General features: G+C 42.3%; 1 protein-coding gene across 1 annotated transcript in view; it reads right to left on the minus strand.

Moving 5' to 3' along the window:
* The window catches only part of robo2 (roundabout, axon guidance receptor, homolog 2 (Drosophila)), a 157,378-nt gene extending 144,500 nt beyond the window's left edge, over positions 1-12,878 (minus strand). Inside the window, exon 1 of the mRNA XM_041046277.1 lies at positions 12,275-12,878. Within this exon, the coding sequence (XP_040902211.1) occupies positions 12,275-12,329 (55 nt within the window). The 5' untranslated portion in view covers positions 12,330-12,878. The remainder of the gene's footprint in view (positions 1-12,274) is intronic.
* Between the last annotated feature and the right edge of the window lie 14,073 nt (positions 12,879-26,951).

Consider the following 26,951-nt stretch of genomic DNA (forward strand, 5'->3'; position numbering starts at 1 on the left):
AAAGAGTAACCATTAGTAAGGATTGAGGGTGTCATATGGGTCAAGCCCCTTGAGGCAAATTTGTGATACTGGGCTTTATAAAAACATTTCACAATTCATATCTAATGTCTGCATGCCTCTGAGGAAAACTGCTGCCCAAGTATCTTCTCTTAAGAATCAATGCATCTTTGACCTGATTTACAAATACAGCAGTGAAGCATCTAAGAGAAAACACGAACTAGGACTACAACTAACATGAATTCAAAATCAGATGCCAAAAAGCAGTGCTGAGGATTGCTGCCACCGCTACCTGGACCCAAACTATCAGTGGAAAATGCGTGGAACACTCTGGCTTGTCTTGGGTTAGAAGCATGTAAAAAAAACATATATTGAACCCTTTAATCACAATTTCAGGCCTGTCAAAAAGCAGCCATCTGCTCTTCTCAACCCTCTATGCAAGGGCTTGTGGGTAATTGGACCCATGGGTGAACAGTGAATGGAGGCATACAGTCGGCTTACATCTGAACAATACACACTACGCACACAACCAAATTATATATTTGACTTGCAGTGTGGTGCAAACAAGTAAAACTATGAGGTCCACTGTTGTAGAAGTACCAGTGTGATGTGAATGTGAATGCCGGGGGCCAGACTAACGTCAAATGCTAATCCCCTGTGGCTGAAAACCCTGGCCCACTCCTTTTTATTAGTGCTTGCAGTGGGTGAGCTCTGGGGGTCTGGCAGCTAAGATAATGCTCCCCAAGTCAGAGTGCTCTGTGTGTCTGTGACCAGGTCTTAACCATGCAGATAAGATGCTGTAAGCCACACGCATTTACATCACAGAGGCCATGGGAACCATGCAACAATCAAAGAGTTTGATCCAGCGTCAAACAATCAAAGACACAGTAAAGGGAATGGGGAATAAGGCAAACTTTTCCAACAGCCCTTTCTTTTGAACCACATTCAATAGCCGTCAATAACTCAGCTTCAGTTGGTAACCAGTCAGCGTTGTATTAAGTCGAGTGCGAGGTTCTTTGTCTTAAAATTAGTTGTTGCAGGTGCATATGTGATTGAGCTGAGTTGATGACTATGCCCTTCCCTGGGGCAGTGCAGTGGGGTAATAGGATGATGCCTGCTGTAAAGAGGAGCAGTGTACCACATAGGCCTTTGTGCTTATCTAAGGGCTAATTTCAACATGGGATGAAGGCAAAACAGTGGAGGTTCCAGCTCTTTTGTTTGGCTGGGTTTGCACATGTTCCACTACCCCTTATACTTGAATCTCCCGGGGGAAACCAGGGACAAGCTGTACCCTGGTCTTTTTTGTCCAAAGGTCTGCGGGCAAAAGGACGGGTGCAGGTAGAAACCCACTGATCAGCACAAAACACACTTCAAAGACTCCAAGAGTAGCGAATGTGTGCGCACACGTTCACACCCACACCTTCCCGCATTTACACTGTATAAATGTGCACTAGTCCACAGTTTGCCTTAACAGGGATCAGGCATCAGACAGTGGGATATTGACCCCTGAACAGGAGGTAGTCTGTTCTCTCTTCTTCCTAATTTGGGCTAATTCCCTCCATTTCCCTGTCATTGATTAGTCATCAGACCTAGTGTCTTGCTCTAAGCGGGGCCACAGACAGGGGCTTGCAGCAGAGGGGGGTGCTGATATCCTGCTCCTGCAGCACATGATCTAATCTCACTGGCATTGTAAGGAAAACTGAAGATGTACTATTGATGGCAGGACAAAAACCTACAGTATGTTGCTTGCACTCTTTGAGCAATGGTAGGTAACAGTAACCTAGCCAGCAGCCAGTTTCCCTGTCAGAGCAGGGGCAGAAAGGCAAGTTTGTATTCTGGCAGTTAGTGGCTTAATAAATGAAGCAGTAATTAACACCGTGACATTGATAAATGGAGGGCAAGATAAAGGACAGACACGAAGACCCCCATTTCCCTCAGATGGAGTGTCAAATGCACATTTATTCTTATCTCACTGGAGCATCTGCTTCTCCCATAATCCACAGGCCCTGCGGTGGCTTTCCACTAAGGCCAATGCGCATGCACAGCACTAAACTGCGGTGACTCCATTCGATTTATATCAGTCTAATTTCTTTAAATCCAATTTGTATTCCAATCTACTGCCTTCTAATCACTTAAACCTTGAGTCTCCATCTGCTCCCCTCTTTCCTGTGGAAATGAACACAGCAGATGCCTCTACAATTGTCCTTTCACTGCCAGAAAAAGCTGAGCCGGGTGCACAGAAGGCCAGACGTGACTGGTCAGTGTCCTTCCTGACTGAAGGTAGTCAGGTGTAGGGGTACAAAAGGTTAAAAGCACCCCTATATGCCTTGGAATGTGTTTTAAAAGAAGCCCATCAATCTTGATACTGGATGACCTCGACACGTAAACCTTGCCTGTCGTTTCACTTTCAAAAACTGAAATACGCGTCCCTTCGTGCGTGTGTATATCTTTTACTGTGCCCTCCTGTGGCTCCCATGTGCTTGTGATGCCCTTAAATGTGTGCTGATCCAGGAAGATCAAATAAAAAAACTTCATGTACATCCCCACCACCCAGCCATCAGACCAAGCTTCTAACAGAAGTGAAAGTCAATTTTCAGCTTCCTATTGGGCCCCCTTTCTCACTCTCTTTACGGTAAATGGGCTTTCTGTTGCCCTTTTAATGCGATCATTGGTGCTGTGCAATCAAGTGCTCTCTGAGCTGAGGCGAGTGCACTTCACTGGGTCTCAGGGCACACGCTCCAATCAAAATGCTTTGTTTCCCCCTGTCTGCAATAACACCACCATTACTTTTCACCACTGCTGTGCAGTCATCCACTCCTGGAGGAAAGCAGGAACCAGAGAACAAACAAACAAGCACACAGACAGAGAATGAAATCAGAGAGGGATTACTGAAGCAGAAGCAGATCCTTTTCTGCCTTTTCTTTCAGGCTACTTATGTCAGCTTCACTGAAATCGGATGCAATTTTGCAATGTTGTTATCCAAGAAATGTGCAGTTTTTGAGCATGCTTTCTCTCTCGTGTTTTTTTTCTGATCCAAACAACATTTTACACTTCACAGTCATCACTGAAATATAACCAAAGATATATAAAACTTTAACAGAAAAATAGATTCAATTTGTTGGTCAAAACCAGGCTAAAAACACCACTTTAACTATTAATTCTCCCTTATATACTCCACTGACCACACACATAGAAGGGGTCTTTTCTATTATCTTTGTCACATATTTATTCATGTGTGCAACAGAAGGTCAGGCCTTTGATGATCTTTTTGTAATTATTTTTATTAGCTCCCTCGAGAAATTCTAGCCCACCAACCAAATCAATACCCACACCAGCCTCAGCCAGAGCATAAAAGGAAGGGCTCCCCAAAGAGATATTAGTTATTCGGCCAACAGACATGTGCGCTGATCACAGGTAACCAACGGCAACCTTGGACCAAGGCAAAAAGTTCCAGTCACTGAGGCTCCATAAAACATCAAACACGAAAACCAAGGCCCAGGCCAAGGCGCAGTAACATCGTAATGTGGAGACTGAAATAGTGCAGGGATTTCAGGCACAAAGTGCTGAAACCCAGTGAGCTGAGTGAATATAAAGTTGTACCAAGAAAAAAAAAAAAAAAAAAAGAAGAAAACCTCAAAAGAAATTTCAGAAGGAATGAATTATGCATTAGATCCATGTTGTCCATTCTGAAATATATTCTCTCCCTGCCTCCCACTTCTCATCAACCTCCCACTCCATCTCCTTCTCTCTGTATATTTCTGCCTCTCCCTCCCCATATCTCTCTGTCTCCTTCACTTTCTCCCTGTCCTGTTAAATCCAACCCTCGCTGTGAGGGTGACGGAGTCATATCCATCATGTCATCAGGCGGGAAATGTGAGCGAGCGGCAAGGGGAAACTGGGGGTAGCGATAGAATGATGTTACTGGCCGTCCACGCCTCTGCACTGGTCTGCCATGACACTTGCAAGCAGCCTGTTCTGCACCCGAGATTCGTCTTCTTTACGGTGGGCTGTCAGTACCCCAATACCAGACACACAGCTTATCTCTGTGAGGTGTCACTAAAGGCAGCCTGCTGTATCTGCTGGAGTCTTTCCCAGCCCACTGCGAAAAGCCAGCCACCACATATGGCTTGGAATATACAGCAAAATCCTCAGAGTGAAGACACAAAGTGAAATGAAGGGTGTTCACAGGTGCAGAGCAGATTCTTCCGCTTCATCTTCTGTTGCAAGAGAGGGAGTTTGAGCTAGCAAGCTCACATGATGAGCTCTGTTCCACCTCAGTGCTCTGCATACTGCCCCCTCCCTTCTCCTGCTAAGATCTATACTCTGAAAACAAACACAAGGGTAATTCTAGGAGCTGCTCTCAACCTCTCACTGCATCCTTGCTTGCCTCCAACAAATATCAGATAGAATTCCACTCTGAGTGTATTTCGGGCAGTGGTGTGGTGGGGTCGTATTGACTCTGCATCTGTGTATTTGCCCTCTCTCCCCCATGCAGTTGGAATATATAAATAGATAACTGTGGGAAACAGAATATCTGATTTTCCTGCAAAAGGCTGATTCACACAGCTTGCATTTCAAGCAGTTTCCACCTTGTTTTGTTTTTTTTTTGCTCTCATTCTCAGTCTTCATTCTACTATCATTTGCCATGAACAGAAAGGGTGATGTTATCTCTTTTTCAGCAGATGGCCTGCCTCAGAAGAGCAGAGATTGCTGACTTGAAACAAGAGACAAAGGCCGGAAGAGGAGGAAAACATAAGAACAGTTTATGCCAGTTTACTGTGAAGTGTAATGTGTTGATAAGGGTGCTGCTCTATAAATAGCTATTTAATGTAAGGAGTATAGAACCAGCTCTGTGGGCCAGGCCACTGGTAGGGACACTAAACTGCGTGATGCAGATTAAATGATCTCCGATGCAAGGGCCACTCAAGCGTATAGCTTGCTGCACCACCCCACCTTCTTCATCCCTCTCTCTTTCCCTGCAGATCCCTCTGAGTCTGTGCTCAGCCATTTGCTTACCTGCCTCTGCTTTTAACTATGGCTGTAGCCTTGATATTAAAGATGTGTGCTTCAAATCCCAGAACAAGTAGTAAAAATTAAAGAGGTGAACTGAATGATTAAAAGCCTCTGCTTTCATGTCCACTGCTGTCAACTTAACTTAATGTCCGCTTGTTCCAGTCAAGCAGTGGTCGTCAGCTGAAGAGCACGGCAGTAGAGCACAGTTTGGTCATTTACATCTCTGTAAATGTGTTATAAAAACAGATAAGCAAACAATAGTGTTTAAGCTCATGTTCGCATGACACGTGTGTCAATGTGTGTGTGGTGTGTGCGCAAATGTAGACACAGCTGGGCACAAACATCACATCACCAATTCCCTTACTTTCAAGCGTGGGCTTCTCTAAACAGTTCCTACTCAGAGGAGTGCAATGAAATTAATGGCATCAATTGATTCTCCCTCAAGCATTGTAATCTCTTTACCTGCACTGCTGAGCTGCCCCTGCAGATTGAACATGGAGAAATAAATAAGAGCTTTATTGCTTCAGAAATGAAGGCAAAGGGGAGGGGAGGGTGGAGGAGAAGGCCTTCAGGTGTCTATGATGCTCTGTGCTGAGAGATGATTGGAGGTGTGCTGTGGGTGCTGACCTGTAGTGAAGACACTGCAGCGTCCCTGCTTGTCAAAGAGGGCTGTCACCACCTCCAGCCACTCCAGTGGCCCTTAGCCCCACATGTGAACATGGGGAATAAGAGCTGTGACCACAAACCCTCTGAGTGATGGACTCAGAGAGCAGTGAAAGGTAATCAAATGGCCCTTATAGCTCACTGTTTGTGTTTTTTGCAGCATAGCAATTCAAGATTAGATTTATTAAATTTCTATTCAATGGGACATTTCATCTGGTCTTGCTTAGGGCTACGGGGTCAGGGGTACCAGTAGTAAGTGGATGAAGGACTCATTCAATTTACTCAGGCCCATATATCCATGCTAACACAAAAAAAACAGTGGGCTTTGATGGTTATAAATAGTACTCACAAACACATCCACACGCATACACCCACTACATTTCATAATTCTACCAGTGGCTGGGTGTTACTGGGCCTCTCAGTGACAAATGCCTGTGAGCAGATCTTCAGAAAAAATCATCACCATCCGGGAAGCGAAACTGGAGAGTTCAAACGTTCAAGGATACAATTAAGGGTTTTTTTTCCCCTGTCTGCCGCAGTGGTTGTGACACTTGGCTCGTGCCACGTTCCACACTGAGACTTCAACCACAAAGCCGGTCTCACCAGGAGCCATTATATACAGCAAATCAACTCAATCCTGGTCACGGTGGCTCGGTTTACAAAGCAGTGTGGTGCCAGGTTTTTGCAAGGAACACAACAAGAACAGATTCCCACAGCACTTAAATACAGGCCTCATTACTAATCAAATTATTATGTGCATATTAATGTGATCATATTTCAAATGTCTTAAAATGAGAATGCAGTTAAATCAGGCAGCTTGGCTCGTTTTTTTCTGCCACTGAAATGTTAGTAAACATAATTTAGCATATCACAGCATACATTAGCACATAGAAAAACGGCTTACACTCAAGGTTATTTGGGGAAAAACACCGCCAGGGAATGTTGTGTCTTATTTCCAAATAAGGACTTACAAATGTAGAAGAGAGATACCAAAAACAATGACAACATATCACATTCATCGTACATACCCTGGCAAAATAACACAATAATATAATATACAATATTTCTAGCTCATAAAAGGGATCAACAGTGCTCCCGCGTTATGCTATGCAGAAGATGTTCACATACCCTCACTGACATGTAGGGAGATAGCAGCTTGTTCACAGCTAGCCACTCAGAAGACCTCTAGGTTACTACAGCTTCCACACTAAAACACTGGTTTGGTTTGGTTTGGTTTGGTAAGTGATAGCATATAGGTTGGAGTCTATGTTCTTCCATCAGTTTAGATTCTCGAAGTTAGTTACAGAGAAGAAAAGGTAGCAAGCTGTCATGGCTGGGTGATCCACAGACCGAGCCAGGGATGGAGATGGTGGAACAAGACACTTATTCAGTGGCTCCACCACTCTTAACCGCCTTACGGCTGCACTGGACTGCTGCTGTGTGTGACGGATGTGTGCTTGAGTGTTGTGCTCTGGCTGTCCATCTTCACACATCTCACACAGAGAGACAGCTCATGCATTTTTATCACCAGGCCTGACCTCATCTCTCAAGACACTGGTGAGACACTCAGCCCAGGTACAAGTGTCACACAAACTCTTGACACTGAAGAATAAGATGGTTTGCTATACAAAAAAGAAAAACAAGAAGAAATGTGGTAGTAGATGCGATAGTAGACTGATCATGGCTAGAAATATAACATAAACAGGTATGTCCAATTATAAACAAGGGTGTGACTTAACACAGCATATATAAGTGACATTTTTTTTCCATTCAGCTAATGTGCATTTATGTGCTGTCTCCTTTCTTCTCTGTGTGTTTTCAGTGTGTGTGTGTGTGGGCTTGCACCCATTAGTTATATAGTTGTAGGTACATCCGAGTAATTCAACCTTGACATTCCTCCCTTCTATCTGAAGGTTGCTGCAAGACAGCCAGCCAGAGGGCAGAGTGAGGGCAATGGCATACCGAGTAATTAGATGCTTCCCAAAACACAACGTTTCAGTGCAGCATGCAACACAAAAACACTGATAAGGACAACCAGGGAGTTTAAGCCATCACAGGCTTGTGCTGTGCCCAGTCCTGACTTCCTGTCTGCATTTTGGCTTGTTCTTAAGATAATCAAGTTTTGTGGAGATAAGAATGTTCATCACATCCACACTGCAACTGCGTAAGCTGTCCTACACAAAGGCAGGTATTTGCTATTGATCAATAAGGGTTCATTCACTATCATCTAATCATCAGGGATTATATGACAGTAATTAGATCAATGTTTTCTGTCTCCAGGCCTGCCTCAAACTCTTAATAGGCTGTGTGGTAAACACAGAATAGAGAAAGGATTATGTGTGTGTCTTGGGGCCCTGCGGGGTAAGCACAGGTGTGCATTGTGTAAGTACAGGTGTGTGAGACAGGTGAAGGTCCCAACCGCTCGCTTTACCTCGTAGTCAGCATGCTCAATTCATCATATCATTCCTCCCCCATCCCTACCTCCAAACACACTCCCACTATACTTCCATCACAGGTGTACAACCACCCCCTCACTGTTTGAATTCCACCCTCATGGACACTGCCAACAGAAGATAGCTGTGCAAAGATAGTACATGTGTGTACGTGAGACAGAGAAAGGAAGAGGAGGCCAAGGAAGTTTGGAAATATAAATCATATGAGGAAATATACACAGTACAGTACAGTATTCTCTCATCCACTTTTGCCTTTGTTTCTCTAGGCAAAAGCATCAAGGCATTAGACTTTTTTCTGCTCTGTAAATGTCAGGGATATGCCTGGCTGATGCTTAATAAAGCGGAGGTAAAACAGGGAAAAGTGGTATTACCTCCCCTGCATTCTGCTGGTCTCACAGCAGAACCAGCCATGTGCATTGTCTGAGACTGACATTTTCTCTCCCTCTTCTGCACTATAGAAAGTAAAGGCATTAACCAGCATGACACCAGAATTTGAAACACCTGTGAATCCTTTTATTTTTGAGTGATCACAGAGCAGTATTTCTACCTTAGAAGAAGCATGCAGAGCTCAAAATATATTCTGTACTATCCTGAACGTGTGGAGTGATGGCTGCTGAAACGCGATCCACAGAGTAGCCACACTTGGCTGTTAAAATATCATAGGAGTTGACAGGCCCATGTCACTGGTCAAGTAACACTTATCTCTCTCTCTCTCTCTCTCTCTCTCTCTCTCTCTCTCTCTCTCTCTCTCTCTCTCTCTCTCTCTCTCTCTCTCTCTCTCTCACTCACTCACTCACTCACTCACTCACTCACTCACTCACTCACACACACACACACACACACACACACAAGGACCTGTAAGCTGATTTTCATTTAACGTGTCCTCACCTCATCCCATTTCTTTGTTCCCTGTTCATTCACTTCCTCTTATGATCACCACTTTTATGTCCTCTTGTCTTTACACCACTCATTTTGATGTTAATCAGAGAATAAACAGTAGTGCTCTTTGATGTAGAGGAAAGCGGCTTCCTTGACAGTGATGAGACCATGGGAGACAGTAGAGAAGAGCTTCCTGTAGATGAGGGTTCATCATTACAGCAACTCCATTCCAGCAAATGAATCACAAATACAATACAACTGCCTAAACGCAGCCAACTCAAGCAGAACAGCCACATTTGGGACAAGACATCTCAATGGCTCTTGCACAACGACTTCAGCCTACCTCAACATTCACTTAGACTATTTTAATCTGGGATTACTTTTCATTATAGGTTAGTACTTTAAATCTTTCTCATTCAATCATGACCATCAACTGAACTGTTAGTTTCCAAGGTGCTTTGGTAATGAAGCTTCATATTAGACATTTACCTTTAAAAGACTGTGTTGTTAAAGAAATGTTATATTTGATTACACTCTCCCTCCCCCTTTTCTTTCCCTAGCACACACACACAAACTCTCTCTGGGTTTGAGTTTCTCTTGACTCAGCATATATGAAACCACAGCCCTGCTGGCGGATAGAGAGCTGTACACCATCTACAGCATCAAAGACAGGTTTAAGTTGGACCATAATTCAGCACCTCTCAGCGTGTGACCCAGCATGGACGTGATGTCACCAGCTCCTACATCAGACACAAGCATGCGGGAGATCTCAGAATAGCACAGGGTCAGCAGTGCATGTCCACTATGCAAAGCATCTTCTAATCCAGCTTCAAAAGCAGCACAGTGGAGTTTAAGAGATAACCAGACAGCAGCTGACCGTTGTATTCCTGAAAATATCTCCTATCTCAATCAACCTGATTGTCAAAAAAAAGTCTGCACACTGTCTTTTTTAGATGCACAAACTTCTCTCAGGTCCCAAAACAATCCCCCCTCTCTTCCAGCCCAGGCAACACCCATCACACACTCTTTCTCTTCCCCTATTCTATCTCCACCTCACCTTTTCTCTCCTTGCCTTACACACTAGCAGTATTAATCACAGCACACTAAACAGTGACTGACGCCATTCACAAGGCTTGGCTTTGTTGGCTATGCTGCCCAGTGAATACAACTCCAGACCTTTTTGTCTGCCTAAGTGGACTCTTAGAGTAAGCTCCTCCCTCTCTAAGGACCCTCAGATTACCTCTGAAAAGGGCTGGGTGATGGGTGAGTTATGCCGGGATGGAGGGGGAGAGCAAGGAAAAGGGGGTAAGAGGGGTGACAGGCAAATGATTGGGAAGATCCACTGCTCCCAGGGAGATGTGCACCCTCTCCCTCTGGGCAGCTAGCAATGCCATCAGCCACTGCTTAGCAACCAGTGGGTTTGGCTGAACAGAGTGAAAGACACCAAAAAAAGGTAAAAGAAAGAAAAATATTCAAATCCAAGCTGACAGGGGACTTGATTTGCTAACTACAGAAGGCATGAGGATTGAAGTAAAAAGCCTCAGAACCAAAACTCGCAGCTGTGAAGAACAAAAGCGGGAGCTGACAGGTGAAAGAAAAGAAAAATGGGGCCTTGCAGGCTCTTGCATTCAGTGGCAACAAAACCTTGGCTTAACATACTGCTAACTTGTACAAACAATACAAAGCAAACCTAAGTGTGAATCATCACTCACAACATGCAATGTGCTGATATAAAGTCCCAGTATATGACTGGTCAGGAGGATTATTTCCTTGTTATATGATTATGAACCTCTCATTGTCTGTGCAGACTTGTGTGTGTGATAGAGAGACAGCTGTGAAAAGGTGTGTCCAATTCAGAAGTTGAATTAAAATGAACTCAGATGCATTTTAAAGGTACAACGTCTTCACCCCTCCCATCAGTCCAGTTCCAGTTTGAACCAATCCCAATCCCGATTTCTGTCACCTAAGCCCCTCTACTTTGGTGATTGATGTGAGTCATCACATTAAGTCTGCAGTTGAGGCTGTTTCAATTCCCCATTAAACCACTTCTCTTGTAGGCCAGTGATTCCCAGTAAGCCTTGTAAAATCATAAAAAAGAAATGCTGACTTAGCAGCCAGCGGCAGACTGGACATAAGGAGCTGAAGCTTTTGGCTGCACACATTAAACACACATCATTTTCATTTGCAATCATCAAGATCACCACTATTAAAGTTTAATCAAACGAATGGGAATAATAAACTGGGGCACTGTCCCAGCCTGGTTTTAAGCCGGCTTACACTACAATGCACATCTGAACTGAAATCCTAAAGTGAAATGACCCCAGGAGTACTGTCTACTACAGTGCAGAGGTAGGGAGTAGTATTATAACACATTTGACAAACACTCCAAAGCCAGTGAACCTTCTGTCCACTGGTCTGAACTACCCTCTCTTGTGTTAGACTACTTTGTCTTTCATTTGCGTCACCTAAAACCACAAAAGTGTTAGGGATTTATTTGCCATTATTCCCAAATCTTTCAACACAATGTTCTCCGCCTCTGCAGAGAGATAACCTGTAGCCAGTGCAACAGAATCTGAGAATCATATTCAGAGATCTTCTGAATCTGCTTTACAATTACAGTAGTATGATCAGTCTCTGAGAGAGAGAGGAAAAAAAAAACATGCAATAACCACTTTCTAACTGGTCCTCTTTTGTCTTAATATGCATATATTCAAACAAAACTTAAAGCAGACACTGTATGCTGTTTTATCTGTTGCATAGGAACTAAAAAAAAACAGAACGTCAAGTCATCTCTGCTCTACTTTTAACCTGAAAGGCAATCAATGCAGTGGATAGAGGAGTTGAATTAAGCTGCTTATTCATATATTACTTTAAATTTAATGAATGAAAAAAACAGGCAAAGGACAATAACTCCTGAGACAGTGCAATAAAATTTTTTTAAAATCACATTTTCGTAAGATAAGTTATCAAGATTCGTTATCAACAGTTTTCCGTGATAACAACTTTATAGTTGCCAATTATAAAATGATTTAATCATCAAAGCTAATGGAATTTATTAAATATATATGTAAATTATTTTTTTTATTAATATTTTCCTTGTAAGTCAGCCCAACAGCATAAATGTACAGCACTGCTTACAAATCAACCCTGGCAAGACTGACGAGTGGCGACCCGCGGGGTGTGTTTGGCGAAGTCTGTGCAAAACATACAGCAATATTTTTAGTAAATGGAAGAAGAAGTTTTACTCAACCAAACGTTAAGCAACCTACCATCTGCTTGAAAATACAGTAATCCACCAACAAGGATGAACGCTAGCGGACCCATACTAGCATATTAAACATCCACGGCGGGCGCGCAAATCCTCGAATTCACTGCAGAAAAAAATATGTCCAAAATCACAGCCAAGTCTATTCCGTGTTTCTGGGAGTCACGGAGAGGTCCTACTTACTGACCAAAGCCAGTTTCAATGTCCAGAAACAGAGAGGATCCATTTAACATTAGGTCACCCGGAGCTGCTCGGGGTGTAAATATCCACCAGACCTTGAAACCAAACTCTCGGTCTTTGAGTATTATTCTTGCGTGCCCCGTGAGTTCATCCACAATCTCTGCTATTTTTCCAAGACGCCCTAACGTAGAAGGTGAAGCCCAGAGAGCCGAGAAGATGAGAAATTTAAGTCCACACTGGAAAACAAACGTTCAGGCTGAGCACTTCTCCGCAGGTCCTCGGTTCCTTGAGACGCCTCTCTGGCACCTTTCAAATCTTCAGCGATGTCTCCACAGTTCAACACATGGCTCCGCTGATACTCTGACTGCAAACCAGTCTTCAGCCCTAATGTATTCCCAAAAAGTTGTTTTGTTACAAAGGGAATGAGCTCCCAGAAGACCCATGTGCTTAGCCTGGGATATAGCGCTGTAACTGTACAGTCATACTACAAGTCAGTTCAACATCCTCCTTCTATCTTTCTGTCCTTTGGTTTCAACAGCGCTGCCGCTAGGAGCGCACGGTCTCTGCGCACCCGGCACAGCCCGCAGACCACCACACTGAAAGCTTGACACACTTGCACTGAACACGGATCGGCACGGGAAGACAGCAGCGAGAAGGAGAGAGGGTAGGAGAAGGAAGGGAAAGGAAAGTCGAGGAGAGCTTGGATCTCAGTCCAAATCTTACTAAAGTTATGAGAAATGAAGCTACAGACTATGTTACCCCCTTTTCTACAGGACACAGACACTGCTGCAGTGGAGTGGATGGTAAACCCACATGAAGTCTTTATTACACATATTAGTTTCACATTAGTTTCAGCATTATTAGCAGCCTCACATAAATCTTTACAGTTTACCACACAATTTGAACACTGGCGAATACTGGAGAACATTTTTTTTTATCTGAAAATATCCAGATAGTTTAATAGCCTTGATAGCCTTATTCGCAATTACATTACTGGACAACAATTGGCAACAGTATGTATAGGAGGTGCATTAAGGGAGAATATGATAAGCACAAGACTGTTTTTTTAAAGGAAGAAATTCATTTTAAAAAAGTAATAATGCAGACTGTGATTTAAAAAAAAATGGAATTCACTATTTAGGCCTCGCTTCTGAATTGAAGATGCTAAACAGTACGTGTTCATGTATTGAGATGTTGAAGCTCAATTGTAAATATGATCTCTGTCAAAAATCAATGACTGATTGACCAAGCCTCTGCACCAAGATTAGACTTCTCTGCATTACAATTTTGCACACACGTCTTTATCAGGAAAAGTGTGCTGAGACAGACAACAGAACACAGAAAAAAAACATGACTAAAATCCAATATTTAATTATGGACAAATTTAAGTAATATAACTGGATACAGCAGTCAGGATCTAATCTATGTTGATGTACAGAGATGGAGGGAGGTTGTGTATGGGGTCTGCACCGGTGCCCAGCAATCCCGTTCCTACAGTCTCACCAGTTTACTACAGAGTGAGCTATGAGCTGTGAGCTCCCCCTACTGGCATCAGCTATAGCAATCCTTCTCTCAAGGCTTTTTAATCGTTCTCCTATCAAGCAGTGGCAAAAAAGGAGACAGCATATGCAGTCATCAAGGGAAATATTTTCTAAAGCAATATGACTGATATATAACTATCCCATCACACGAATCTTTGTGTTATTTTCAGCAGCAGAAACAAGCAGATTTGTTACCACACCAGGAGAGCTCTTTCAACACATAGTTACATACATCAAAATGAAATCACTACTATACATGGTAACTATAGTTTACTGTCTAAGAAGCCGTGTACCCCCCCCCCCCCCCCCCTTTTTTTTTCCCCTGGACAAACACGAACAGGAGCACAACCTGAAAGTCTTCCTGTTTTATGATTTACATGAAAGTGAGCCCTCAAAACTAACAGTATATGCCCTGAAGATGTCTGTGAAAACCATACTCTCCCAATAAAACATACAGAGGCTAACACCATGACAGAATGGCTTTGGCGAAGGGGAACCACTTCTATTGCATTTAATAATAGCTTTGACTGCTCATGGTTTGTTTGTCAAGCTGCATGTTCAAGCTTGCCCTATAAAGGCCTTACTGGGAAGTGCGACATGTTGCAAGTTTGCTAGCCTGCTCCCATTGCAGGCAGTGCTGTCAGCTGGCCAGACACAGTGATTTGTCTTCATATTCTAATATGTTTGTGAGCTGCATGCAAATGCTGTCTTCTCAGTGCCTCCATAGTGTCCTAGATTCAGCCAGATGCGTGTAACCACACACACACACACGCAATCGCACACGGACGGCCACGCAGATACACACACATACACACACACACAGCCAACAGAAATTTATTGTGTCATCAGTGTTGCTGAAGGTTTGAGGGAAATAAAAGAGGGGAAAAAAAGAGAATTGGAGAAAGGTCATTTACTAAGAAGAAAAGCCCACTTCAAACATAAACAACTGAGTGTATGGCTTTGTTGATGGAAAAGTAAGTAGAGTGTAATTCAGCCCAGCCCTTTTATTCCCCACTTTCAATCACTGTAGTAGAGGCAGTGATATTCCACGGGTTTCTAAATATCAGCTGAAAGTGGATTTATTTTAATTAAACGGGAGGCTGTGTTTGCTCAGGGCAAGGCATGTTACATAAAAATGAGATGGAGGGGTTAAGCCATGGACACTATAATATGAGCTTATGCTTCATTCCACTGTTGGAAGAACGTCACAGATCTTTTATTAGGGTGACATTCATAATGTTACTGACAAACAGGGTTTTCTGGGTTGATTACTTCTTTCATTTCGAAAACAGACAACATGCAGATGAGGTGTAACCACACACAAATGACTGTGACGTCACTGAAGGGAAAACATGAGTGGTGGTTTGTAACAGCTGCATCCACAACAAAGATGAAAACAAAGATATTAAAAACATGGAGGAGAAAAACCGTTTCATATGCAGTTTTTTTTCTCCATCCCTGCAAAGACAATTTGAGTTTACCACCAGATGCTGAAATGGATCATTTGTTTCAACCTAAACTAATCATGCCACAATTACTGTCACATTCTTGTGCAATTATGTGTCTTTAATTGGATCAAAACTAATAATCAATCAGATAATTTCCCATTATTGTTCTCAGAACATCTGTTCATTGATGGATCCTGGGTGGAGCCATTCATTAGGAGGGTTGTTTTGTTTGACCCACATCCATCCTCACCCACTTCTCAAGCGACATGACTTCAGCCGGTCAAGTTGATTCCCAAAGTCCATTGACTTTTCTGGTTAAAATGGAGTTTAATTTAATTCTTGTTAGCATAAAGTGAACAAAAAAGCAGCTTACCCCTCAACAAACAAATGCAGTTTATTAAGGGTTAATCTGGTCACTTTACATGAAGTGCTGTACCCTTATTTTACAACACCTTATAACTTTTCCTGTTAATGACTAAGAATCTTATATCTGTTAGTTCACGTTCAAGTGAAGCAATGTGAACGTAAAGTGTTGCAGTGTTGTTTTTATGTAGATAATAGCAGAGCTGAGGATCAATAGGGGGTCCCCAAGCGGAGAGGGTGACATCTATGAGACAGACAGGAGTATATGCAACAGCAGCACATACTATGGGGGTTTGGAGACTACACATTCCAGCAGAGGCATTTCCTGCATTTTAATTGCATGTAACTAAGGCGAATTTCAAATTTAAACGATGAATCACACGCAGACAATGACAAAATGCATAGTTTCAGCAAAGCTGTTTCTCCTGCATGTCTCTGGGAGAAAGAGGAAAGTGTTTTTAATTGTGTGCCAGGTCAGAGGTTCAGGTAGCAACATCCCTCACGATCAGATCAGAGTGGTATTTGGGGAGCTCTTAGCTGGATATCTTTCATGGCTGAGTATCCCCTTACTGGGTTTGGGTCTCTGTGAGGGGATGATTAGGAGCTGGAGATGGGGGGAGGCGGGGTGTGGAGGGGTGGGGTGATGTGTGGAGGGGTGATTAATGTAGATGTCAGTAGCGGCCCTCCCTCCCCTGCTCCCTCCCCAGCATCCGTAATGACACCTGGGGAAGGCAGAATGGGCCTACCTGCAGCCCAGGCTCCCTCAGCAGGGCATGATTCTTCCCCATGATCCTCCTCTGTCAGCAGTCCTGTCACTTGGCTGGGATCAGGCCCTTATTAATGGGCCTCTATGTCAAACATAGATATTAAGCTGTGCTCTGCTCTGCACTATCCCTGGCAATAACACCCACATAGGCACACACACTGACACAATCATTCTATACAATACAGTGACAGACACAAACATACACACACAGCCCACTACAGTACACTCATAACTCATAAACACATCCCTACATGTGCATTAACATTCACTGAAATATTACTTTCTTATTTAGCAAGTTTAACAGATTCAGTTCCAGCATGACAAAGAGTCCATAGATCTATTAGATATCCCTGTTTCCCTCCTCTCCTTCGACTCTTTAATACACACAACCCAATATCACATTATGCTGAAAAAGTGACAGACCTCTCACAGTGATGCATTGTCCAACAATGCACATCACTCCGCTCAGCAGTGAATAATACCCATGCAGTTACCAAAAAAGGTTATATGGCTAGTGAGTAAAGATTCAGTAAAATCCCTGTCGAGAATCCAGAAATGTGGCAGGTACAGACTGTGGCACGAATAGACTCTAAATGCTGGCGACACCAACTATGACTGCTTTTGCTATTTAAGCCTGTGGCTTTAATATGATACATGGAACAGGGAGACGTTTATAAAAACCTGAGCTCTCGGAGACATAAACAGCAGATCCGGTTTTATTCAGGGCAGTAAAACATTTAATGGAAGCCAGTGTGACACATTAAATTCTGTACTCTCTCATACTCCCTCAGAGGGGCTTAAGGAGGAGGCCGGACAGATGGAGAAAGTATGGAGGACACGACACCTGAGCTCGGTGTGGACAGAGGCGTCTATCAGCAGGACGTAAACTCTGTATGTAATGCATCGCCCCCTCTTCCTCTGCAGTCACTGAAAGGCACAGGAAGTGAGGCAGGGGCACCCTATCGAATGTTGCGAAACTGGGGATTACTGTATAGGAATTCTTGCTTTTAACATCGAGTTCAGCTCTGTCATTCCCTGTTCTTCCCTTTTACTTTCATGTCGAGTGAATAACCGAATAAACTGGTTATCAGTTTATTTGGTATCTTCGATAAGGCAAGAGAAGCACTACATAAATGCAGTCCATTTTCCATTTACAGAAAATACTGTGCAACAACTTATCAGTGCAGCTCCAATGACTGAACCAAAACCACACATATTTCATACAGAAGATGAACTCTTATATTTAGTCTACACAGGTGGTGACACCTGTTATTTCTCTGGAAAGGCCACTACAAAGATGCCTCTCACAAACTCACAAATGTCAAAAGTGCATCTGTAAAGGGCAGCAGCAAGGAAATCTAAAATAAGCTTTACAGGATGATCTGTCTCTTTCCTCTGTTTCTCTCTATTCTATGTCAACCTCTCTTTTCCTCCCACTCGTATTAGATATTCCAGTCCCTCTTCTTCAACCACATTCCTGTCATTTATGGAATTTCTCTGTCTAGGTGAAAAACAGCCCACTCCCAGTGTCCTGAGAGCTGCAGCTAATTAGCTGGCCTACTTTTTCCCGAACATAGCCGCTTAATCTGCCTCTGTGGAAACTCATCACAACTGTCATCCCCCACCTAGGGCAGACGTTGATAACAGGGTGCTAGTCATTGTCATGACAGGAGAGGGTAAACAGTTTGGTCCAGTGAGCGATGGGCAGCAGCCGCTAATGAGTGAGAAGTGAATACTTGAGTCCTGACGAGTCAAAAGGGAGGGAATGAGAGGAAGGGAGGACAAGAGTTTCTCAAGTATCTCTCCAACCTCCTTATCAGTGAGGACTTTGTCCTTCCTCTCTGCAGTCCTCCTCCTCAGACCCGCTGCTACAGACATCATTAGCAAGGCTCTGAGCAGGATCTGTTTTTTTCTGGTTTGTAAATCCTTTAGCCCTGCACAACTGACCAGACTGTAAAAACTGATAAGACTGCTTTAATGTTTGTCATGAGGAAAGCCACTGTGTCAACCTCATATACAGCTGTTTCTGTAAAGACAGGAAGCTATTCATGTTGATTACCCCAGCAGGAAATTCTGAAAAAGGCACAGTTGTTCTTATAAACACCCAAGAATCCCACATAAATGGATTTATTTAAGCTATCAGCATCATTTATTCATTGTCATTTCCTTCCCTCTCATTAGAAACATTCTTGCAAAGAATCACCCAGTCTCCCCAAGACTTGGCATAAGCACCATCAATCAGAGCACAAGAATTTACAAGTCATGTTGGGGAGAATAAACTTTACAAGACAGGAAGCGCCACACATTTAAATGACTGAGATGTTTTGTGTAGTCATAAATACCTTTTTGACTTTCTCATACTATTCAACCCTCATAAAATACATGTATGAACTATATTCCTATTTTAGTGTTTGTTTTGGCTAAAAATTTCACAAAATACATGTATTTTTAATGAGAGAAGAATGAGATTATCTTGCAAAGATTTTCAGCTCAGTTGGCAGCATTACCATGATTGGTATCACTTTGCCTCCTGCCAGCATTGTCACTCTTACATTGGCACATACTGTACAGCATATCCACCACGCATCTACTTTAGTGTTCCTGAGCCCTTTAATATTAAAATAAATTGCTATACTGTAAATTTGAATATGTGCAATACAAAATTGTTTCATTTTAAGTTATGTGCCAGCTGTTCCTGTGTACAATCACTGATATATCTGCTTGTATTAGCTGCTGAAAATATTTCTTATTCTTTGTTAGAGGAAGCAGAGTGGGTGTGAGAGTGAACCAAGAGTTTAATTAAACCTCCTTTTCAGAGGTGACATTCGATCAATAAACAGTATTTAAGGATTGCTAGATATCCAATTGTTGGAAGACATGCAATTTATTTTCTGCGTTACCAGGTAGCAAATGTATAGTGGAAACATTATATTCTAAGCCTCAATTAAAAGACGTGTTATATTGTAAAGGTGCTGATTCTTTTCTGCCACATTGATCAGGAATGTGAAATAACTTATGGTTTACAAAGCAGACACTCACCCAGTCATGCGAAAGTGACACATGATGATTGAATCACTCTTTAGCTATTTTACTAGACAGCTGACAACTCAGAGGTCTGTGATGGAGGATAGGGATAATCGTAAGATTTTGGGCTGCAATCTTAAAGCGATTCGAGTATTCATCAGGGGAAAAAATGAGACATACAAGTTTGCTCTTGCTGTCACTCCATTTATGAGTTTCCTTCAGTCATTCTAACCGCTCTGACTCCTCACAGCACTCAACAGCTCTTATATTTTGTGCTCTGGTACAATGTTTAATTTATTTTAGCCGCCAACCAAGTGTATTAGAGTATAAACTTTAATATTGAACTTTATAATGTGTACTATTGCAGGAAAAAGTCCATTTTCAGGGAATATGAATGTGTATAAACAGTTTTGAATAAAACTCAGCTTTTATCTGCTAACAGGCCGTTTCTTTTTTTTTTTGCACACAGTTAAGATCATTTTCAAACTATGTATGCCATTAAACTCTCACTGTGCACTGTGTTTTGGAACAGAGCCCAGAGTTAAAACTGCTTCTCTCACCGCTTCTCTCATCTCTACTCAAACCTTTTCAGTTTCCCTGCCCCCTCTGTGCACTGTAAACTGGATGTAACCATGATTAGAAAAACAGCATTACCCCCCTCACGTCCTTTGAATCTTCTGCTTTTCTCCTCACCTTCAGTCAGGTGTCAGAGGGGAAAACATTGATCTCAATATTTGGTAACCTTGTGGCCTGGGACGGTTTGAACATCTGTTGTCCCCTACTGCCAGAAAACAAATATTTGTTGCACGCTTTATTCTGCGATGTTGTGGTGCACAGCTTCATGGAGCCATTTCACATCACCCAGGTTGACTTAATATGGCTGTGAATGAACAAGACAGTGACATTACAACAGCTAGCTCTCTGGGACATTTACATGTAAGCAATTTTACGTATAGACGACCAAAACAGCTTAGAGGTACAAAATGTTTTAAAATCACAGATCATAGACATTTTAGATGTCACTAAAGCAACTCTCACTCACCAATACCTTTGGATTGCCCTAGAGCAGTGGACTGAATAAAACATATTGGCTCTGAAATTGAGGGGTATTCCACTTAGGCAGACAGCCCCGCCCCTGTATGCTGAGTGCTATCGACAGAATCAATTGAAGGCTGAACAAATCAGAGGTTCAAACTTAATTGTCCCCCAAAATGGAAAGTGATTTAGAGCCCTAGGTCAGAGTCAATCCCAAATGACACATCAGGACACCCCTTCCCCATGCTCGACACTATGACCCTTTTTGGGGGGGCTATCCAGACACTGGGGGCCCCCGGGCTCCCTACTGCCATAAATGTCTCAGTGTCACGAAACTGAGCTGAGTGATGGTCTGACACAGATGACGCTGGACATGGCCATGCTGGCCTATAATTATTTTTAGGCATGAACTCAGAAAAGCAGTAAATGCCTACAAGCAGCAGGTGATGACGGTTAAGGAAGGACTGGCAAAAAGCTATTTTATAAAACACTGAGATTTTACTTTATGCTGAATGATAGGTTGCCTTTCTTTGTCAATGACAGCCGAGTTTTCTAAGGGTTGATTGAAAGCAACAGGGCTTCTTGTTTGAAGCTTGAAGACGTTTCATCTCTCATCCGAGAAGCTTCTTCAGTTCTAGAGACTGGTTAGAGAGCCCAAACATTTAAACTCACCTCTGGTTAGAGAGCCCAAACATTTAAACTCATCCCAACGGTATTGGGATGAGTTTAAATCTCTAGAACGGAATAAGCTTCTCGGATTAGAGGTGGAATGTCTTAAGCCTCACACAAGAAGTCCAGTTGCCTTCAATCAACCCTTAGTGGACGATGACCTGGATGAATGAGAACTTACACAGATGACAGCTGAGTTGGTACATGACAAGAGGCTGCAGCTCAGCTGTATCATTCAGGCTAAGGTCCCCTCAAACCACTGAACTGCAATAAAACAACGGAGGCATGTAAGTGGATTCCAAAGGGTGTAAGTGGATTTCACAGCCAGCAAGTGTCCACAGCTACTCATAACCTGTGACCTCGTTTTGTGTTTGCTAACTGTCTCCCACAAATAATTCTAACTCTCTTTGGCTGAATGAATTACACAGACAGTATGGATCGTCATAGTCTCCTCAGGCCCTAATGAAACTGGGCTTGTGCCCCTGACATTTCCATCCCCCAGGGCCAAGCCTCGCACGGCTGCAGCTTCGTACCCTGGCCTTGCCACTTCACACTCTAATTGCTCCCTCATAAGCAAGCACCACAGCAACAAATCCAGTTAACGACAGTGGCATATTGATCGCTGGCAGGCAGGCAGGCAGGCAGCACCCCTGTCCCTAGGTATGGGAGGAGGGGCACTGTGGCTTTTACAACCTGAGGGATGGCCTGCACCCAATAAAGAGCAGGTCTCTGTGACAAAATAAAAACCAAAAGAGGGTCAGAGTGATACAATTACTGCTCGGCAGCTCTGACCCTAACTGTAGGTGAACAATAGACTGCAGGATGATGGTGGAAGAGGGGGGCAGAGAAGAGGTAGGCCCTCATTATAGAGCTAGGCCAGGAGACCTGTTCAATTTGCTCCATTAATGAGCGCTGAAGAAGCACTTTCACGCTGTCCCAACAGAGCCATTACAGGCCTAGTCTGAGCACGGAAGAAGTCAGACTTCGCACCATGCCACAAATACTGCTGGCAGCACTGGGACATTAAGCCAAAGAGACCTGAAAGCTATGAATACACAGAGGCTGTTCAAACAGCAGCCAATAAATCCATGAATCCATCAATAAGAAAATGCTGCATTATGCTTAATACTTTATGGTTACATAGCATGTGACTCCTAATTTCACTTTATTCACAGCGTTTTATTTTATTTTTAATTTTGCAGACATGTTATACAATGTGTGCTCACTGTTACTGCAGAACTTTGGGTGTTTTATGTAGAAAACAGGATGCCTAATTGGAAAAGGAAACAAAGCGTATTAGTCAAACTACTCATTTACATGCTAAAATGGCACAAAGAAAAGGAAAGGCTGCATTTTCCTCTAATTTATGTGTGAGGCTGAGCACAGTGAAAGGTGATAGAATGAGGACAAACAATGGGAAGCTTAGTGAGAAGGCACTTCTGCTTAAATCTAACGTCTATCAAAGATGTTATTTTTCACAGATACTGTACATTTGTACATTGACTGAAGCTGGTAAACATCAAAGAGCAAAGCATGTTTTTGCACATTCCATAATCTGTTTTAATGCAGCACTAAATAACTGTTTTCCATTGCTTTTGTAGTCTAATCTGGCTTACTTTCAACCCACACTGTATCGTACTGTCTCTTCTTGCAAGAATGCCTCTCTCTTCAGTTGTAAGCTGTTACAACAGATAGTAGATGATTTTTTTTAAAATCACATCCACATTATACAAATTCTGCCTCAGACATTTGTTTGAATTACTACATTGTGTGAATCCACATTTTACTAGTAATATTTAAAGTCACATTTTCATAATATGTGAAAACTTAGATATGTCATGTGAGATTGCAATACTAGGTGCTCAGCAAAGATAGAGCAGTATATGCATTTTATTTTCTTTATTAATTAATGAATTGGGTCACTGGGTTTCAATAAAAAATGGTTCCATGTTAGATTGTGTGAACAGTGCAAAGGAAATTACAACTACGGAAAGAGTGGAAAACAGACATCTGGCATTACCACAGAACAACAAGATGGTCACATCTGGACTAATAAAATTAGATGCTGATTCCTTTGGTTGTTACAACATAAACCCGACTCAGCACCATTTGGTTTCTGGCACCATGTCTCTGCCTCTCTGTGCAACAGCTTCTCTTGCACTTCATAGTGTTAACCCACATATTCCTCACATCACAAGAGATTTTACACTTAACACAGGTGGAAAGGTTGGCATATGAATAAAGGTAAGATGAAGGTGGATGGAGACAGTTTTATTATGAGACCTGCTTTTGCTCAACTCCACCATAAAGCCCCAAAGAGAGAATGAAAAAATGACAGATAAAAACACTAGATATTGTGTGAGTTTCCAAATCGATTTAGACGCTATCTTAGGTGGGAAGCAGCAATTAAAAGGCACGATTTACACAAGAGCTACTGGTGCCGTTTTAATTACCTAATCTTGTTACGCTCTCATTAGTCTATATTGAGATTTAATGGAAACAGACATTTTCTTTTGTTGACTTTTTGGGAATGAGCTTAAATATTTATGCAACATTTGGATGGAAACGTGTTAAGGCAGACAGATGAATGTAGGTGCATATAAACGTATCTGTTCATGCACACACACAAACAGAGGGGTGACAAATTAAAGGAAAAACCTGAATAAATGAGTACAATCTTAACAACTGCAGGGACTATAGGTCTACTGAAAGAAAATTAGTGATATGTTTCCTTTGTGTTGAGGCAGACCCTTTCTTGTTGTCTCTAGTATGGAAATATTTCAATTTGAAATGTTCACAGCCAAGTAATGGAGAAGTTTGTGGAGACAGTGTGAACAGAGATATTGCTATGTGTCCCAAATGAACACTTTTAACAATGTTGGACTGAGAACCTTGATGCCTCCACAAGGCTTCATCAACCCACCGCTAATGACTTTCACAGTCTCCTGATCTCAACATAACTGAACACTTATGGGAGATTTTGGAATAATGTGTTAAACAGCGCTCTCCACCGCTATCATCAAAAGACCAAATGAAAGAAAATTCATTGCTTGAATGTTGTTTATCCCTCCAGCAGAGCTCAGAGACTTTGAGAATCTATGACAAGGAAGCACTGATGCTCTTTTGGAGGCTCAAGGTTCCATTACTTTGTCACCTATATGTAGCTGTCATTGATAATATTTGTGTTTGGGTTCAGGTTAATGTAATGCACTAGCCTGGCACTACAGTTAAAAGAGAAGAAGAAAACATACAACTCTATTACTATACACAACAATAAACCACAAATATATTCCTTATAGGAGCAGATTATAAATTCAGAATGGAGGTACAATCAAACAAAATTGCAATTCAGTCACATGGACGAGAATGAGTTCTGTAGTGAGGCTGTAACTCAAATAACCTACTTTCAAAAATGATCAAGAAGGAAATTAGCTGCTAGAGTCATGACTTCCCATGTTCCGGATGTTGCCACTGCTGGTGTGGTCATTGTTACAGCCTTCTAGGAAGTAAACAGAATGAGTGTGTGGGCATGCAACCTTGGGTCAACAACATTATTTGGATTTTACTACGCTGGCTCTGCTGTGCAGCGCTGCTGGCCTTGAGACTTTACTGTGAGCCATTAAGGTCTAACACATAAAATCGAAAAGGTCATCTCTGCTCTAAAAGCATGAGGTTGTTACCTTTATAACAGAAAGAGAGACAAAGATAGAAGTGAGAGAGAGGATGCTAGAAAACACCTATAGGTCCTAAGTTTAAAAATAAAAAGATGTACAAGTTGTAAGATAAGGAGCATAAAAACATATTTTACTATAACCTGTGGTACTCAGTTTACCTTTCTTGTTGTTTTTAATCTTCCTGCTGTTGTTGATATTTATAGTGGCTGTATTGGGAGAGGAGCTTATAGAATTTGTTTTGTGCTACGTTGTGTCCATAGCAATAAACTGGAAAACTCATGTCTATACAGTCTCTAGTCTCCTACAATTATAGCAGACTGTAATTGTACTCCCACTATCTTCAGGATCAAAAAGAGGATATTAGAGAGGATGTGTGGGTCAAAAGGGATTGTAACAATTTAAACGTGGTGAGCAGTTTGAGCTGAGCTTAATGATTTCTGTGAGACAGTGTCATCCAAACACCTCACAGAAAAAAGGACCTGTTTTAATAAGGCCCCTTGTTCTGAAACTACTTATTGATTTTCACTGTGGCGGGTTGAGGGGCAGTGACCTGCTCTGGTTCCTGGCTCCCACAAAAGCTAAATTGAGCCATTTAGAAGCTGGGTCTGTCTTTAGAGACTCCGGCTCAGTGCGGACTCCCCCAGCCAATTTATTTCCATGAGGTGGAACTTTTTTCTGAAGCTGTAGCATTTCACCACAATGGACCTGCTGCTGAAGATTCTGGCACACAATCTCCTACTTCTTTCCATCAGCTTCTGCTGAGTTTGGGTCTCACCCTTTGCTTTATTACACTTCAACATTAGACTTGTAACTCTGACCCAGCTACTGAACAATGTGCACCAATACAATAGAGCTGAGTTTTCTTTAAAAAATAAAAAATAAAATAAAGAAAATAAAGAAAGAAACTCAAAATAAAGCATTGTGGCCAGCAAAAAGTTGAAGGAACACACTGTACCGCTCCTCATTCCCTCTCACTGCAGACTGTCAAATCTGGTGGACCTCTGCTGCTGAAATACTCTGACTGGTTGACTTGACAAACAATGCAGAGAGAGCGAAACAGCCAGTCGGCATGGAGGTAACAATGTGACACAGAAATGATGAAGGAATGCACATGCCACTCAGACACAAGCCTCCCCACAAGCATGCATGGAGACGCACATACCTTGCACGACAAATATCAGCACTACTTAGTGGTGGGCACTGAAAGCCAGTCTTTAATTGGTATCAGATGCTGATTGGTGAGAACGTTGATGTTGGTAGGCATTTTCAGTTTTCCTATAGTTAAATTTACCTTTTCCGACATGCTTGCTAATGATGATGCATTCTTTAGCGTGGCTAGACTACGTCACAGGCGTCATTATTATTCTGTCAACTGTAGTTACAGGTGACAGACTGGAATGCTCTGCAGACTGGGATAACAGCTAATGCTGTGTGTATGCTTATAACAACTGCAACATGAAACATGGGTAACTCTGATGACTTAATGGAACAATATGCCATGGTGTTCTGGGTTTTCTGAGCAAAGTGGCTGCTGGCAGGCAGCTCCAATAACAACAACAACATGAGTTGACCTGATGTCAAAGTAACACTCATTATCAGATGAAACAACTTCACAGTTATACACTTTATAGAGTTAACACCAGCAGGTTAAACAAAAGTTTTTGGTGGAGGTCTGATGATCTTCTGTTGTCCATATAAGTGCTGTATGCCATATATATTTGTAATGTTTCCTTCTTAAAGTTGTCTGATATGTTATGTATGTGTATATATGTTAATTTTTGAATAAAACTACCCAAATGTATATTAAATCATTGCTCTCAACACACAAGTCTCCATGTGGAAAAGGTCTGTTGTTTTTTTCTCTACCAGCCATAATTAAGGAAGCGAGTTACAGTCTAGATCTCACACACTAATTCTTTCTCCCCAATAAACAACAACTAACAGTATGCTGTGATTCCTTTGTTAGGAACAAAAACAGTAC

This window comes from Toxotes jaculatrix, chromosome 9 (assembly GCF_017976425.1).
Source record: "Toxotes jaculatrix isolate fToxJac2 chromosome 9, fToxJac2.pri, whole genome shotgun sequence".
In the NCBI taxonomy this organism is placed as follows: Eukaryota; Metazoa; Chordata; class Actinopteri; family Toxotidae; genus Toxotes; species Toxotes jaculatrix.